The sequence below is a fragment of the Prionailurus bengalensis genome, chromosome A1, assembly GCF_016509475.1.
Source record: "Prionailurus bengalensis isolate Pbe53 chromosome A1, Fcat_Pben_1.1_paternal_pri, whole genome shotgun sequence".
Lineage (NCBI taxonomy): Eukaryota > Metazoa > Chordata > Mammalia > Carnivora > Felidae > Prionailurus > Prionailurus bengalensis.
Genome location: NC_057343.1, coordinates 79,340,428 through 79,357,955, shown reverse-complemented (window position 1 = coordinate 79,357,955; position 17,528 = coordinate 79,340,428). Strand labels below are relative to the sequence as shown.

Sequence of the window (17,528 nt, the reverse complement as noted above, 5' to 3'; positions counted from 1 at the left end):
GGTGACCCAGGGGAGAAATGAGAGGGAAAAAAATGCGAAATTTGACTCATCTGAGAATAGTATGTCTTCTAAGTTAAACTTGTAATACATTAAATCACTTCTAATTTCCCACTAATCCCTGTCTTCATTTGCTTAGTAAAGAATTTTAAAAGATAGCACTAACACCACAAATTTACATATTGACACAGCAGCAATATTCCTACTGAAAGGGAAATATGCTTTCCAAGGTTCGTGTGTATATATTTTTCTGTGTGTGTGTATGTAGTCAAACATCAAGACTACGTATAAGTTTTTCCAATTATATACATTTAAGGCTCTGTTAGATTTAAATGTCAAATGGAAATTTTCTAGAAGTTTCTTTGTGCGGCCGGATTGATAATATTAATTTTTTCAATGTCAATTTCAGCAGCGTTGCCAATAATTTTATACAAGATTAATTTGCAAGACTTAGCATATTAGTATCATGCTGTGAATAATCTCCATATTTAAAGAAAAATTACAAATTAACTGATAATAAATAATTAAAAACCAAGAATCCTCACCATACCAAACTCTAAGGTAGAGCCGCTAAAATACAGATAACAACCCCCACCCTGCACTCCCACACTGTGCTGTGCACGTGCGGATCAGTGTGCGGTGGGATTTCTAAGTGTACATTTTAACGAGGACTTCGGTACCCCTTTGTCCGTGACTCTTCTGAGAGGTCCATGTTTCTTTAAGAAGCATCCATTAATACATGTTGGTTCTAGTGTTTTCCAAGAAACCGCTAAAGGCAGCAATTTTTAGGAAACTGGTGGAGAACTCTATATGGGCAACAAAGACATTCTCAAGGGGTTTCATTCAAAGACGAGCACACGTGTGAATTCTGCTTTCAATGCTGCTCAAAGTCATTGTTAGTGACAAGAATATTAACCAAGTATGCCATGGATGACTATAATTTTTAGACCATAAATAGTTCTGAAAAGCTACCGCTTACGGGCAAGTAAGGCTATGAGTCAAAATGATAACCAGAGAGACCTTTCGTCAAATAATCCACAAAGTGAAGAAAATAGGAAGCATCACTAATCTGAAACACATCATCTAACTGGTCCTAAGACAGACAGGAACTCCTCAACAAATGTAAGTGCTTTATATATTCCTTAACAGTATTCTTGCCAGATTTATCTTTTTTTTTTTTTTTTACATTTCTCGTGCTCAAAAGGCCATAATATACCTTCAGTCCAGAGAGAATGCATTTGTATCTCCATGCATGAGATATGATTTGATTAATTCATCAATGGGTGCCAGTCCGGGGAGAGGGTTTAAATCTCTCAGAAAGAGCCAATAAAACGCTTTAGGTAAAGTCACTTGTTCAAATGAAATGTTTTAATGATAGTGTAACTTGGGTGCCATGCTGGGTTACAAAGCATCTGTAAGAAGGGAGCCTTTTAGGTCGGCTCAGGACTAAGAGTGCAGACCTGTGTCCGTCCATCCTACCTGCTGTGCTCCTCTTGGCTCTGGAGGCAACAGTTCACGGTATTCACCAAAAAGCTAAACAAACGACCGAACAGCGATTTGGCCAAGAGATCTCGGTAAAATTCAGCCATCTGTACTGTGTGTCGTCGAATGATGGTGTCTCCTAGGACAGCAGAAGGGAGAGGAGAGAGAAGAACAAGGTTCCCCTCATTTAGAAGCAAACAGCACCGTGCACGTCACATAGCCTCACACACCAAAAGATGTTCAAAACACGTGATAACTCTTATAAATGAGGTCTCTTAAAATGTTTCCCCAAACGAGTGCCATGTACGTTGCAATCTTACTTGCTACAAACACTGAGCACAGCTTCCGACCCCCATGCAGGCTGTGTAATTTCCTTTCTGTTAGGGAACCAAGGGTTGGCAGGGCCCCTCTTAACAAGCATTCTGATAACAGCTCACTGGTTTGACTATGAATCCTCCCCAAGGCATCTGGAAACCTGGCCATCGGGGAAATCAGTCCTATTTTAAATATTTTCAAAGACATGGTCCAGCTAGCCAAAATGCGAGTGTGGAGTTTGGGAACAAGTTTGGGCCTTCGGGCAGAAATGTTTATGTCATTCTCTAAGACATGGGAATCCAAATCTTGAGTGATAAGGCTTTTAGAAGAGAGTAGACTAGAGAAGAAACCAAGAAAAAAAGGAATCAGTGAGGAAGATGTGGGGCTGAGCCTATGATAGCTTCTGTGCTGGAGCGCAGAGAGGAGCAGGGGGTCCAGCATTCAGACCGTGTGGCCGTGGCCAGCCTGGCTAACTTGTGCCACTAGGCTGATGAGGGAGTTAAGTAATAGGACGAGGGCTGTGTGAAATGACAGCCGAGTGTTTGATCGGTGGAGATGCAGACTCAGGAGGAGAGCTGCTTCTGAGATAGGCTGAGATAAAAGAAAATAAAAGGGGGGGGGCACCTGGGTGGCTCAGTTGGTTAAGCGTCCGACTCCGGCTCAGGTCATGATCTCACAGTTGGTGAGTTCAAGCCCCGCATCAGGCTCAGCGTTCGGCGCAGAGCCTGCTTGTGCTTCTCTCTCTCTCCCCTTCTCTCTGCCCCTGCCCTACTCACGCTCTCTCTTTCCCTCAAAAATAAATATACTTTCAAAAAAATTACAAAAGAAAAAAAAAGAAACAAAACAGCAGGTAAGGAAGACTCAAGGACCTACAGGTTCAAGGCCACCAAGATCAACAAACTAAGTGGCTACGAGAGCAGGTGTGCCCTTGCTGATATCATAGAATTAAGGTCCCTGGAGTCAACATGATGGAGGGTGCTGGAAGGTGAGTAAGGACAGGAGGACAGTGTAAGCAGAAAAACCTGCCTGTAGTAAATTCTAGATACTAATGGTGAGTTCAAATTTTCTTTAAAAAGTCACGAGAAATGATGAATTTGGAGAAGTTCAAGAAACTTAATGTAATTGGATGCAAGGGCTGGTACAAAATGGCTCAGAATACAGCCTAAGTTTGGTGGGCCCGAATCATAAAGGGCCTCCTAGGCCAACCCACAGAGATGAGGTTCGCTCTGGAAGGCCTGGGAGCATCTTTGAAGGGCTGATGTCTATGGATGAAAACCCTACTTGCAGAATACGATTCAGAAAGACTATTCCTGAAGCAGCGTGGAAGGAAGCCAAATGAGATGAGACCAGACAAAAGATGAGAGACAATGTCATTCAGTGATCAAGGGAAGGAAAGATATATTGAGGCAGCGGTGATAGAAATAAAGAGAAGGCAACGAGAACGGGAGGGATTTGTGGAGTAGAGCCGGCTTGTGTCTGGTCTAGTCAGTGGAGGAGGAGAAGGAAGAGGTAACTGAGTGGACAATGGGCAGATCCATACAGTTCCGGAACACGGGGGGAACTCTCTGAAGACAAGGCACAACTGATAAGCCACATACCTAAATACCTCCAAGGTAGGTCCAAGAGGAGAAGCAGGTAAAGACAGTGGTGATTAGAGGAAAAAAAAGACCAGCTGGAGGGTGAGTCCTTAAACTTTCAATATGAGGAAGGGGGGGAAGGTGCTGATGTACGGGGAATAACCAAAGGGCATATAGGAAGACCACTGTGTTTGCCCACTGCATAGACACGCATATGGCACGGAGATTCCCCGTGTCCACACGTGACACGTAGGCATGGCAGCACTGGGTTCTAATCCCCAACAGGCCGTTTACTAGTGATTTGAGGTGCAAAGCTATTCATCCTCTTTGGATCTCAGTTTTCTCATCTGTTAAAGAAGGAAATGGCGAGGCCCCCTTGGCAGCCATTTGTGAGAATTTTACAAGTCTGGCATTTACGGCCCGTGGCACATTTCCCATCAGTTTGTAAGTGTCCCATAAATCGGAGCGATGATTAGGACTTAAAACGTAGAGGGTATCGTGGCATGACATACACAAATGGTTCCGACGACTCAACTGAATAGATCCTCTTGGGCTGATGACTGGACTTGTCTAAAATGACTGACCGGCGAGAAAAGGTGACTGTTTCATCAGAATGGTCTCTCAAGAGCTTCACGAGCTTACAAGGCAGAGTCATAACTGCGTGAACAGATGAGTTCATAAGGCTTTCCGCATTTGGCATTCAGTCCGTGGGGGCAGTCACCGGAGGTGGGGAAAGGCAAGGCGGCATTGGCTTTCTGTGCCTCCAAGATGGCCACAAACTGGACGGAATGAACGATCAGAGGACGGTAAAGCTTACCTTTAAAATACTGGATATCCGTTGTTAAGGCAGATACCAATTCATCAGGTGACACTTGCAACAAACCAGCCACTGAAATGAAAGCAGCGTTGAAAAAAATCAAGTTAGAACGTATATATTTTTGATGGCGAGAACACCGTACTTTAGGGCCATCGTTAATAAGTTTTACAACTGTGAGTATTAAACTGTGGGTATTAAAGAAAACTGAACGGCCACTTTAATTATCAAAGTAAATGAGAGCAATCGCTTGGAGTTATCAAAACATTACTGAGTTGGTTGGGCTCCTGTATTAAATCACAACAGGTTTTTTTTTTTTCCCTCCTCGCCCTCACAGATGGCCCTGAATCGTTCTCCCAGTCCCTGGTTAAATTACTTTGATATGAGATGAAGATATGATGTTCACTGACAATCTGTGGTTTTAAGGTATTTTGAAAAAACCTGGGAGTGACTAACGAGGCTACTTCAAAGGGGAGAGAGAGGTTTTTGGCAGGACCTCTGAAGGGAAGTAATTATATTGTTTAAAATGTGTGGTTAATAACATGCCCCCAAAATACACTGGGCGGCAGGGTGGGGGTGGAAAATATTCAGAACGACATAAATAAACCCCAGGATGCACCTAAAAATCAGCTCTGTAAACATGGTGGGAAGCCTGAGAACATAATGTGCCCACTGCTCTTCCTTCCCAAAACCATTGAAAAGAAAGAACAAAGTGGATACGGCTCTTTTATGATTTTTATTATTTTTTTTTCCTGCTCTATTCTACTCCCGAAGAAAGCCTTCTTCCCCCTGCTTTTCTGTACTGTGTCTCCATCTACTGGCCGGTCTGCAAAACTGCACACCCACGAGGTTAGAGAGAGATGTGCTCCACTGACCTTGTTCCAGAAGCTGGAGGTCAGAGACAAATGCGGAGTTGGTCTCGGTCAGAGCAGTGAATCGAATGTCTCCAATGTGCAAAATTGCTGCTAGGATCACAAACAGATTCTCTACCTCCTACGCGTTTTAGAAAAAACAGAAAGCGGAGAGAATTGCTTACAAGAAAAGATAAGACAAATCCTTGAAAAACCTAATAGGTTAAAAAAAAAAAAGAAATCAATGCTGTGAACTCCGTTAGTGGAGCTGGGATTTTTCAGATCCCGGGGGTCTGGCGAGAGAACTACCAACCTTCCGCTCAAAACCAAAACCTCACAATTCAGTGCACATTTTGTCTACATCAATGTCTCTGTTCCTTAAACAAAAAAAAAGGGGGGGGGGAGGAAGTGACGTTCTGATATAAATCCACAGCTTCTTGACAAATCTCATAATGAAAACTGGATCACCGTGTCCTGAGTCTGGCTGGCTGGACCTCACCGGGGCGGTCAGATCGCCCGCATCCTCCCAGAGCTGGACGCGGAGGCGGCTTCCTTCCAGGATGCCTGCTATATGGTGCGTATCTCCCAGTTACCTCCCCTCTGAGATGAACCGAGGCTATGATGACAGAACTTTTCACTCCTGCTGGAAAATTCAGGAAGGCACAACACAAATATCTATGCCTAGATAAAAAAAAATGCTAATTGTGTTTTTAAGGTATTTTGAGGAAAACAGAAAGAAATGGATGTTTGGCCAGAGCCACCTTTGAGCAGAAGGTAGAAGGGAGTAAGAGAACATTTGTTGAAAGACGGTATCTGAGAATGTGGAACTCTGCATAAAGAAAGAAATCAGACCTTAAATCTGGCTCGTGGACCGCCATTTCGTGGCAAGAATGAAAAATCAAGGGAAAGCTGTAGGCTTAACAAATACACTTCTCTAGAAGAACAAATATTTAGTATAACGACATCAATAGTAAAGCTGGTTGGGTTCCACATTGGGTGACATAGTCTTCAAATCCCCATTTTTCTATTCTGTAATTTCGAAATAAAGAGCTGCTCCCTGTGAAAAGTTACTAAGAATAGCTCTTATTCACTTTATAAATATATAGGTGAACATACAGCCCTGGGGACTTCCATGAATTTCCTCCAGAACTTCTGGTTTTCACCACAAAGTATAATTCTATCATCTTGAAAGTGAGAACACGGACAAGGACGGTCTCTAAGTAATTTTTCGGGTATGATACCGTAGGATGGTGGCAATACTTAAAAATGGGCTTGGTAACCCACAAATTACAGATGATGGTTTCGAGTTTTATTCAGTTATGCTCGTTACAACAACATTTTACTTCTTACGCGACCTGACAACTGCTTCCTCCCTTTTCTAATAAATCCAGTAACTTCTCAGTAGCTTTTCCAGCGCCCTGTGAGGTAGGGGCTCTGCAGACGGGGACAGGAAGGCTTTGTCCTGACCTCAAAGATCTCACAGCTCAGCAGTGGAGACATAGTGCGACAGTCGGCCACACTACGGATTACCGTGTGCGGAATCTTCTGCCCTGTGAGCAGAGGCCAGGGACGCTGCCCTGTGTCTGCCTGGACCCAACACCAATCCCCCGCCGTCCCGCTGGCCGGCGATGGCGGTGATGACAGAGGTCGCAGGTGGAGGCACCTTAAAGGACAAGTCTGGATTCAAGGACCAGAAATACCTTTCTTCTAGCCTTACTGAACATGATCTATCCTCACAAGTGCACTAAAATGTCCCCATACCAGACATCCTAAAGGATCACAGTGAAACAATTACTTTCATGTCTTTGTTAAAAGGCACACATTTCTTTTACCAAAGAGGCTGTTAAATTCTCTCTTAGCTACCTCAGGTGGAAAGCACATTTTGGTTGCCCTGCCTTTGAGAATCAATCATGGATTTTTAAAGCCCTGTTTCCAGGCAACGGGCACTTTGGTAGAATGGTTCCTTACCCACCTGTCTATGCCAGTTTCCTATAAGGAAGCAGACATTTTAGGCACAGAAGAAGGGGAAAAAATAACCTAAAAGTACAACCGTAGCAAGTCCAAGGACAGAAACCTGCAAATAGGTTAGGACTTGCTAAAAGAAATATACAGATCGTAAAATTAGGAAAAAACAAAAAACAAAAAGCAAAAGCAACAAAAAGATACCATTATGATTTATGTTGCTAGAATTCCCATCTCGGAAAGGGGCAAGGGTGAAGTGGCCAGAGCTGTTTCATTTAGGGAGAGTCCCCATTTCCTTATCCCTCCCTCCCCACCCCTTCCTAGACCTCCGTGCCCTGTGGGCTGTGTCTATGTGGACTAGGGTGAAAAAGAAAAGAAGCAAAGACCCAAAGCCATCAACGTACTGCCCTAAGAAAAAGGACATATTTAAATCTATGACTAAATCTGGGTTTGGCCACTCCAAAGTTACCCATGCAATCTGACATTCCTTGCTAGTGAGGAAGTCCCCATAATTCAAAATTACACCAAACTGAACGAGGAAGGCACAGCTACTGTGTAAGGGAAAGACAAATTTGAGGGAATTTTGAGGGCACTCCAGGCTTAGCTCGTTTCACATCTCTTGTCCAGGAGACCTGTGCTGTCCAATTCAGTAACCACTGACCACACAGGCTACTTAAATTTAAATGAATTAAAACCAAGAAAAATTAAAAATCCGTTTCCTCATTCACACTAGCCACATTTCAAATGCCCACTAGCCACACATGCACCTGCCATATATCGTGAAGCACAGATCGAGAACATTTCCATGACTACAGAAATTTCTACTGTAGAGTGGCGGTTTGAACCTTTTAAATTGTATTTTTCAGCCTCATAATACCTGCAGGTATAACTCTTTAAGAATAAGAACAAGCTTTATGTTGCACAGAAAACTTTAATGAGAGATTAGGTTACTTTTCAAAGTGATTCTTAGTAGCAAACAGTTCCTTGCCTTTGTTTTCTCTAGAACTGGTCAATGCAAAGTTCTTTGATCTGTTTTGCTCTCAGGGTTCATCTGGTCAAAGGTCTCCTTGACCACCTTCTTGAAAACAGACGCTCCTCCTCTAGTTGTCTAAACAGTACCTATGACCCTGGACCCCGCGTTCATGTCTACCTCCCCCCCCCCCGCCCCCAAGAATGTACATTCTAGGAGGCACAGACTGAGTTCTGCCCTCTGCTGAATCATGAGTATTTGCAACAATATCCGGAATATAATAGGGACTCAGTAAATGTTTTTGAATGAAAGACTTGTGTAAATTAGGACAAGGTTGGTTTTCTCAGTGAAATATTTTATGATACGACTCACCATGTTACTGAAGCCAACTACATTCAGGGCTTGTTTCAAAAGAGCAAATTTCTCCCTGTTCACAGAATGCTCTGCTGTTGATACGTCTTCTGGTAGGGACTGGTTCAAATACCTGTTAGGATAAAAAAAAAAGCACACAGCCTTATAGCTTGGCTTGTGGTCAAACTCCAGTGGTTAAAAGTCACTTCTGCCATATTTGGTCTCCAGAATAATAGAAGTCACCTGGACGTTGCGTGTGTTTACAAGGCTTTGATACATAATAGCACATGATGTTTCAGGAAGGAAAAAAAAAGTTCTTGCTGTACCAGAACCTATTTACACTGTTTCACTTGGTTCTCACCTTACCTGCACCCTTCCTACCGAAAGGAGAAGGTCACAGGTATTTTAGGCATTTCATATAGAAATCTGGTGGGTCCTATCACATGCTTTGTAATTAATACTTTTATTAAAGATTTTTAATTTCGAGTAATTTATTATTTCTTCTGGCCAATATCCTTTAATCATGCAGTGGCTGAGTAATTTGTTGATTTATTGCTCTCATGCAACAAACACATAGGAATGATTTCCCAAATACACAGCTGCTGGGGATATAGGTATAAAGGACACGTATAAAGTTAAAGGGCTCATCCCTGGACACTCAGCAACAACAAAAGCAAATGTATCCCTGTGCTCAGGAAAGAGAGAATATAATATACAATATACAGTATGCAAGTAGAATAATGGCGATGAACAAGAGGTGTTTGTAAGTGTTCAGAAAAAGGACGGAACCCAGAGTGGATAAAAGTCTACAAGACAGGAAGAGGCTTCCTTTCCAAGAGCCAATACCTGAATAAGAATTTTCCAAGCAAATTCAGGACTTAAGGGTGCCCCTGGAATACTTAGCGACATGTACAAAGGTACCCAGCGTTGACTGTGCCTGTGGTGTATACAGGAACTCAGGTATGTTGGCAAAATGGTAGCCACGGGTGAGAGAAGCAGAAATTGGTGAGGTTGGAGAAGTAGTCAGAGTTTTGTCTCTCTTGCAAAAGAGCTTCCCTTAGGTCTTAGAAATGATGGGCAGTCCTAAACGTCTTAAAACGAAGAAATGGCATGATCAGATCAGTGTTTGAAAAAGTGTTCTGATAGCCCAGGAAAGATTACCTGGAAAGGGCAAGGGTGCTGGGTGATCCAGGGAGACCAGCAGTGGTGAAGAGGAGGGGAGACGGGTGCCCTGGAGGCAGGACTGGCAGGATGAAGGGATAGACTGGAGACAGAGGAAAGAGAAGAGAGAGGCATTAACGAGGTTTTGCAAGATTATGTCTCAGGAAACAGCGTAGAGCGTGAGCTCATTGAACCAGAGTGTTCTCAACACGAAGGATATGTTTTTGAGAAAGTCTTATATTTTATATTGGTCAGGTTGACTTTGAACACCTTGTTGGGATTCCAGTAGAATTCCAAAAAATAATTGGCTGTAAGGACCTGACATTCAGAAGAGACTAGAAAATAAGATCTGGAAGTCATCAACATGCAGATGACCAAACCCTTGTGACTGGATGAGCTCACCCCAAAGAAGATGCTAACATTTTCGGGATGAAGAAAGAACTGAATGTTCAGGAAGGGAGTAGGAAAATTAAAACAAGCCAGAGCCGTCCAAACAAAAGGGTAACATTTTCAAGAATGATTGATAGTGACAGAAAAGAGACCATAGACACAAGGAAATGGGTGGTGGTGTGGGGAAAGACACAGACTGCTGTTGATGGTGGGGCTGTGAAGACTTCTCTTCCCTCAGTGCTAACTCTGAAGCATGCAAGTGAGGGAGTCCAGCCTCCTGCGGTGGGGACTGGGAGAGCCTTCAGAAGATTTCCATGCTGAGTTGGAAGCCCACAGAAGATCCTGGATGGAAGGCTGACAGAAAGGGAGGTGTAGGGGGTCTGAAGAGCAGAAAGTTGCTAGAAGAGGGGCGCCTGGGTGGCTCAGTCAGTTGAGCATCCGACTCCGGGTTTTGGCTCTGGTCATGATCTCACGGTCATGAGATCGAGCCCCAGATTGGGCTCTACTCTGATGGAGTTAGCTTAGGGTTCTCTCCCTCCCTCTATTTCTGCCTCTCTCTCTCTCTCTCTCTCTCTCTCTCTCTCTCTCTCAACATAAATACATAAAAACATTAAAAATAAAGTTGCTAGAAGGGAAGAGGGTTTGGGACTGGAGCACGGTGGGAGGGCATGCCTTCCACCACAGAAGGGACACGGCCCCTCGATATGCCAGCTGAAGTGACAAACACGGGTCCAAAGGCTGCTGGCGTCTCAGAGCAGCAAAGAAACCAGCGCTTTGAGGCTTCAGTGTTTCGAGGAAAGGAAGAGGTTGGGTCTAGATGACTAGGCGCCGCTGGCTGGCGGAAGCTGTAAGAATCTGAGGTATTTGCTGTGGAGACAGACATGACTGCCAAGCTGGGAGGCCCCAGAAGCCGAGTGGACGCTGTGCTGGGCCCGGAGGGAGCTGGAGCCCAGCTCACGTGGTGCACGCCCCTTCTCCAGGGATGATCTCTGCTGTCTGACCTGGGATGGCTGGGTTGGGGCTGGGGCAGTAGAACAAAAGGTCAAGGTCAAGGTCATACTAGTGAGGAATTGGGGGAATGGTCAGTCATTTTGCCCAAAACGTGCACAACTTTAGTGACTATAAAGGCTTGATTAAAGATAGGAAATTGCGACCACTGTCGACTCTTCTGGTTCCCACCACAGTTTTCCATCCATCTTCCTGATGCCCTCTTTTCTCTCCCACTTACTTGTTGATCATCACAGAGGCTACTACTCCACTGTTCCACAAAAGAGACCAATGAACCTCCTTCAGAGAACTATGGGCTCCTGTTGACATTATAGAGTCAAATGTGTGAAATACCACCATTTTAAGATTCTTAAAAAATAATCAGTTAACAAGCCCTACCTATGGGCATTTCAGTATTTCTTTAAGCCACCCCATCCCCCATTTTTCGTGTCCTTATGGTAGAGAATTTACAGCGGCTACGACCTGCTCCGTGAAGCAGTGAGAAGAACCAGCATTTTCACTTCTGCTGAATTCTGGATGGAGGAAGCCAAGTGAAATTAATCTTAGTAGCTGCAGACTGGGCTGTTAGGAATGCAATGGTCCAGGAGAAACTCAATCAAAATCGGATTGTAGAGGACAGTTTGCCTGATGGAGGAATGATGCTCTAAGTTCGGTTGTATGTTCCTCTGTGGCTTGAAAACTCGATGGCATGAAAATGACCAAAAGAAAACTAGAACTCAATGTCTTCTATATGACTTCAAACTTTCTCCCACTATTCAATCATGTCCAGGATGATTTCACCAGAAATATAGTTCTTAGCTGTTTACAAAACTGTATCTTAAAATGGAAAAGTACGGGGTGGCTCAGTCGGTTGAGTGTCCAACTCTTGATTTCGGCTCAGGTCATGATCTCAGGGTTCATGGGATGGAGCCCCACACAGGGCTCTGCACTCACAGCACAGAGCTTGCTTGGCATTCTCTCTATCCTTCGCACTATGCCCCTCCCCCACACTCTCTCTCTCTCTCTCTCTCTCTCTCTCTCTCTCTCTCTCACACACACACACACACACACACACACACTCTCTCTCTCTCTTTCTCAAAATAAATAAACTTTATTCTTTTAAGTTTATTTATTTTGAAAGAGAGCTCAAGCGTTAATAGGGGAGGGGCAGAGAGAGAGGGAGAGGCAGACTCTCCTGTCAGCACAGAGCCTGATACGGGGCTCAAACCCACAAACCATGGGATCATGACCTGAGCCTAAATCAAGAGTTGGACGCTCAACCGACTGAGCCACTGAGGCGCCCCTCAAAATAAATACACTTTAAAAGATTAAATAAAATAAAATGGAAATGTTGCTATCAGAAAAAAAAATTAAGGTTTATTTTTTGAAGATTAAAAGTACTCACCTTCCCTTTGACATGATTTGTTAATGAAGCCACACACAAGCAAAGAGAAATACTTGAAAAATACGTCCAGGAATATATTACAACCAAGAATCTGGAGGTTTAGAATCAACTCTTATTTGACCCTTTATGATAACATTTTTTTTTAAGTTTTTGTTTATTTATTTTGAGAGACAAAGAGAGAGGAGGTGGGGAGGGGCAGCTCCTTCACACTGTCAACACAGAGCCTGATGTGGCACGCCATGAAAGTGTCTGATTCAACTTTTTATGCTCGGACTCCAGGCACGGTGCGTGTGTACACACGCACACATCTGTTTGACACATATGTGCACACGCCTAAGCCTATTTGACTTTAATTTATGAAACGTCATGAATACATACGAAAACTCTGTAATCATGAGAACACATTTAGCTCTCAATAGGACTGCAGATAATTCTACTAACAGTCCCGCAGAAAGGCAAATGACTAAATGAGGCCAAGTTAGAGGTTACACATCTTGAGTAACACTCTATGCTAGCTCCACTGTTCAATGGTGGGGGAAAGAAGTGAAAAGACATATTAAACAAGGGAGATGAAGGAAAACAGGAAAAGATTACCCTTATTTTTACCATGTGTTTAAATGTGGATTATTTAGTAGATAACTCCATTGTCTCTGAAGCAGGTAGGGACAAGCCGATTTTGCAGGTCAGTTATGTCCAAAAGTATAGAATTAAGTTATATGGCAGGCAAGTTGTATCCAGCCTGATTTCTGGAAATAGCAGAAATATCCCGCCAAGGAACAGATCAAGGCACCAAGTTTTTCTGAAGATGCACTTCCTCAGAAAAGTCTGTCTTTACTAAATGCACTTAGGTTTCATTAACAGCAAAAGGACAAAAGCACGGAGGAAATTAGGTAGTCCCATTTTGTGGAAATTTTGATAACACTGTTATCAACTATATGAAGTGATATTTTTCAATAACTTTAGGTCCTCGATCATAGGTGTTGTCTGAATTGGTAACTACAAGGAGACTTGTGAACTACTGCTTCTCAGCAGACCTTGACTCTGCCACTGTCCCTATTCATTTCTTCCCCCCAAATTTCTTTTAAATGTTTGAGAGAGTGAGAGCGAGAGCACTCAAGTGAGAGGAGCGACAGAGAAAGAGGGAGAAAGAGAATCCCAAGCAGGCTCTGAGCTAATCAGCCCAGAGCCCAAAGCGAGGCTCGATTCCACACACCAGGAGATCATGACCCCAGACACAATCAAGAGCTGGGCGCTTAACCACCAGAACCACCCAGGCGCCCCCCTTCTCTCCGAATTTTAATAGCTAGTTAACCGCGGCCAATCCTTCTCAAGGCAAATTCTAGGAAAACTAACTTTCTAGGTTCCTCATTGATGAATCATACAAAAGTCCTAATTGGTGTGAAATGTGTTACTTGATAATGTTCTATTAAACAGGACTTTAAAAGTAGGTCAGGTACCATATGTTTTCACTCTTATGTGGATCCTGAGAAACTTAACAGGAACTCATGGGGGCGGGGAAGGAAAAAAAAAGAGGTTAGAGAGGGAGAGAACCAAAGCATAAGAGACTCTTAAAAACTGAGAACAAACTGAGGGCTGATGGGGGGTGGGAGGGAGCGGAGGGTGGGTGATGGGTATTGAAGAGGGCATCTTTTGGGATGAGCACTGGGTGTTGTATGGAAACAACAATAAATTTCATATGTTTAAAAAAATAAATAAAAAATAATAAAAGTAGGTCAGGACAGAGAAGCAAGCAACCCCCAGTTCTTGTCTTCACAAAGCTCAGCATCCAGACCCCAATGCCATTGCGTGCTCCATAACTTCCATGACCGATACACAATTTTACTTTCCCTTGGATAACTTTAAATCACGAAGATGTGGTATTTTTTCTCTCTCCATTAGTTTAATAGCCTCAGGAAAACAAAGTGGAAAGACAGAGGGATAGATGGCAGATTGAAGGTATGTTTTTTCTCTTTTCTTTTTTTTTTTTTTGTTTGTTTCATATTCTCCAGTTTTCCAAGAATCAATGGCTGTTATGCGTAACCAGGAAAAAATATCTCTATAAAACCATGAATTAAAAAAAAAGGAGCATAATTCTGTAGGGATTCATCCGGTTTGTTGTGTATATCAATAATTTGCTTCATTTTATTGCTGAGTAGTATTCCACAGTATGAATGTACCACAGTCTGCCAGACCAGTTGGTCATTTGAGGAAAATCCAGGTTGTTTCTAGTTTGGAACTATTATGAATAAAGCTGCTATGAACACTCCCATGCAGGTTTTGGGGTAAATGTAAGTCTTTGTTTTTCTGGGCTAAATGCCAACGAGTCCAAGAGCTCAGTCATAGGGTAGTTTCGTCTTTAGACTTACAGAAGAGTGTCAATGGCATCGCTCTGACATGGAGACCGCGAATTCAAGGTGGTGGTGACATGATCTGAATATCAAATACAAACAGTGACTGTTTGCAAACAACCCACCATGGAATTTCAAGGGCCTGTGTCCCCGCTCTGGGACCCGGTACCTCCTGTCTCCCGCTGGTGCCAGGCACATTAAAATAGCAAATGTGCGACTCGTAAATGAAAGCATTCTGGAGATGCCATGCAGGGTATAGTGATCACGGAACTTCAAAACTTCACAGTTGCTAAGAGACTAGATGTTAATTGTTTTCACCACAGAAAAGAAATACGTAGATGACAGAACACAGGTATTACTATATAATATATATAACGTATATGTTACATACATATATATGGACATGTACACATATGTACATGTATACATACATATATTTGTATGTACGTAATATATACATTACATACATTATACAGTAATATGTAGTACCATATATATTTAATATATATGTATACACATACAGTACATATATATACATATACATATACACACACACACACACACACATATCAAACCAACACTTGGTACACCTTAAACTTACACAACATTATATGTCAACCATATCTCAACATAAATTTAACAAACTAACAAATAAAACACAGCTGTCCTGCCAGTGCTCGCCAGGCTCCACCATTCCTTGACACAAAATAACTCTGTGGCTGCATGTGTCCCCAGGATACACTGGGAGGGAAGACTCAAATACAAATAAAAGATATTACTACTTAAAGCCATGTGCAAAGATATCGCTACTTAAAGCCACGTGCACAGCCCATTCACCAAGTCAGAAGCTCACAGACTACAAACATGATGTTTTTTGCTCAGGGTTTTATCTGCCCCTTAAATACAAAAGAACAATGTCTTCTCTATTGTGGGCAGAGCTGCTTTTTACTTGGGGATGTTTAGTAAGTAAACAGAAACCAGGTAAGGCAAAAGCAAATACTTGGCATCAGCACAGACAACACGGCTTACGAGGTTTTTAAAATTTTTTAAATGTTTATTTATTGACAGAGAGAGAGAGAGGGAGGGAGGGAGCGGAGACTGAACAGGGGAGGGGCAGAGAGAGAGAGGGAGACACAGAATCCGAAGCAGGCTCCAGGCTCCGAGCTGTCAGCACAGAGCCTGACGCGGGGCTCGAACTCACGTACCGTGAGATCATGACCTGAGCCAAAGTCAACGCTCAACTGACTGAGCCACCCAGGCACTCCGTTTACTAGTTTTCTAGTGAAGGTGGTAAACAACACCTTCTTGCCCACACACCCCCACCTTGCTCCTAAAAATGAAATTCTTTTCTTTATTGTTTCCAAGCTATCTGGAAAGTATTAATGAATTTTAAATCCCGCCCCCCCTTCAACGGGATATGAATAAAGTTTTTATTAACCACAGGTTCGGACACATAAATCTCCAGCAATGAAAATATTAATATATTAGCCTCAAACTATTTTGTTTGGAAAGAGGAAACCCTGGCCAGTGGTCTTCAGGAAAAAAACAGAATCCATTTAATAAATTATGTATTCAGAAAGACTCTGGGTCTTGTGACATTCCCAGAATAGTTTGTCCATATTTTTCTAATCAGTCAGAGTATTTCTTCAAAACATCTGGTGAAACAAATTCTCAACTCTTACCATCTTTCAAATAGTGAATGCTTATGGGCCATCTCACTTGTTTCTTGAAACCATCTAATTCGAAGAGCTGGGGGTGGAGACCCTAGAACAGAGCGGCCCCACCTCTTGCACAAAGACTCAGGGCCAGTGTCTGGGGGGCCCGAGTCCCAGTGTGCAGCCAGTCCCCCAGCCTTGCGACCAGCACGGGCCCTTCTGCCAGAGGAGGGGGCGTCCTTCCTTTGCCCTGAAGCCCTCACAGAGAACCATCAATATTAAAATGGTGAGATGAGGGGGGCACCTGGGTGGCTCAGTCGGTTGAGCGTCTGACATCGGCTCCAGTCGTGATATCACGGTTCGTGAGATCGAGTCCTGCATCGGGTTCTGTGCTGACAGCTCAGAGCCTGGAGCCTGCTTCAGATTCTGTGTCTCCCTCTCTCTCTGCCCCTCCCCTGCTCATATTCTGTCTCTCTCTCTCTCTCTCTGTGTCAAAAATAAATAAATATTTTTAAAAAATTAAAAAATGTGAGATGGGGAGAGACAGAAGTTGCTGCTCAGAACATGGGCTTGGTCTGGCCTTCACGAATGGCCAAGGGGCTGCATCTGTGGGGGGTGGAGGAGGGGCTCTCTGCGGTTCACGTCGTCTCCCCCCACCCCGGCCTGCCCAGGATGGCCCCAGCCGCACAGAAGGGCAGTGCAGAGATCTATATAAATACACAAATATGCTTCGGGCAAGGCTGAACGGGCGCTGAGATCCTCCTCAGGGAAAATGGTCATGAAAAAGCACTGTGCAAGGTCATGGCCATGACGCTCTTGTGCAGGACCCAGTGCACCATAACCCTGGGTTTGAAACACTGACCAGGTAGCACCTGCAGTGACACTCCTCTCACACGTCAGTGTGACAGAACGTGCGACGCAGACACGTTATTGTTGAGCAACACGCTTCTTCGGGGTCTCCACGGGGACCTACCCACGAACTTGTCTCAAGTGTTCCCTCGGTGCTAACTCCGTGAAAGCATCCTGCTGACCATGGCTCACAAACACATCAAGCAACCGCTTCAGACTTCGTAGATCCAACAGGGAGTTCTGCTTGCCTCTCAAATGAATTACAGGAAAACCCAGGATCGCCAGCAACTTGTTCCGTGAGGCTTCCACAAGATGAGCAAATGTCTCTAATACATTATGACTTGATACATGAGCGATGTCTTGCAATACGAGTCGTACGTGATGCTGAAAGTCACATGATCACAACTGAGCCAA

The 17,528-nt window shown here is 43.6% G+C and overlaps 1 protein-coding gene across 1 annotated transcript in view; it reads right to left on the bottom strand.

The window, feature by feature from the left end:
- MYO16 (myosin XVI) overlaps nucleotides 1–17,528 on the bottom strand; it is a 609,750-nt gene that overhangs the window by 213,942 nt on the left and 378,280 nt on the right. The window contains 4 exon segments of the mRNA XM_043582911.1: nucleotides 1,477–1,618; nucleotides 4,189–4,260; nucleotides 5,061–5,178; nucleotides 8,341–8,452. Of these exon segments, the coding sequence (XP_043438846.1) occupies nucleotides 1,477–1,618; nucleotides 4,189–4,260; nucleotides 5,061–5,178; nucleotides 8,341–8,452 (444 nt within the window).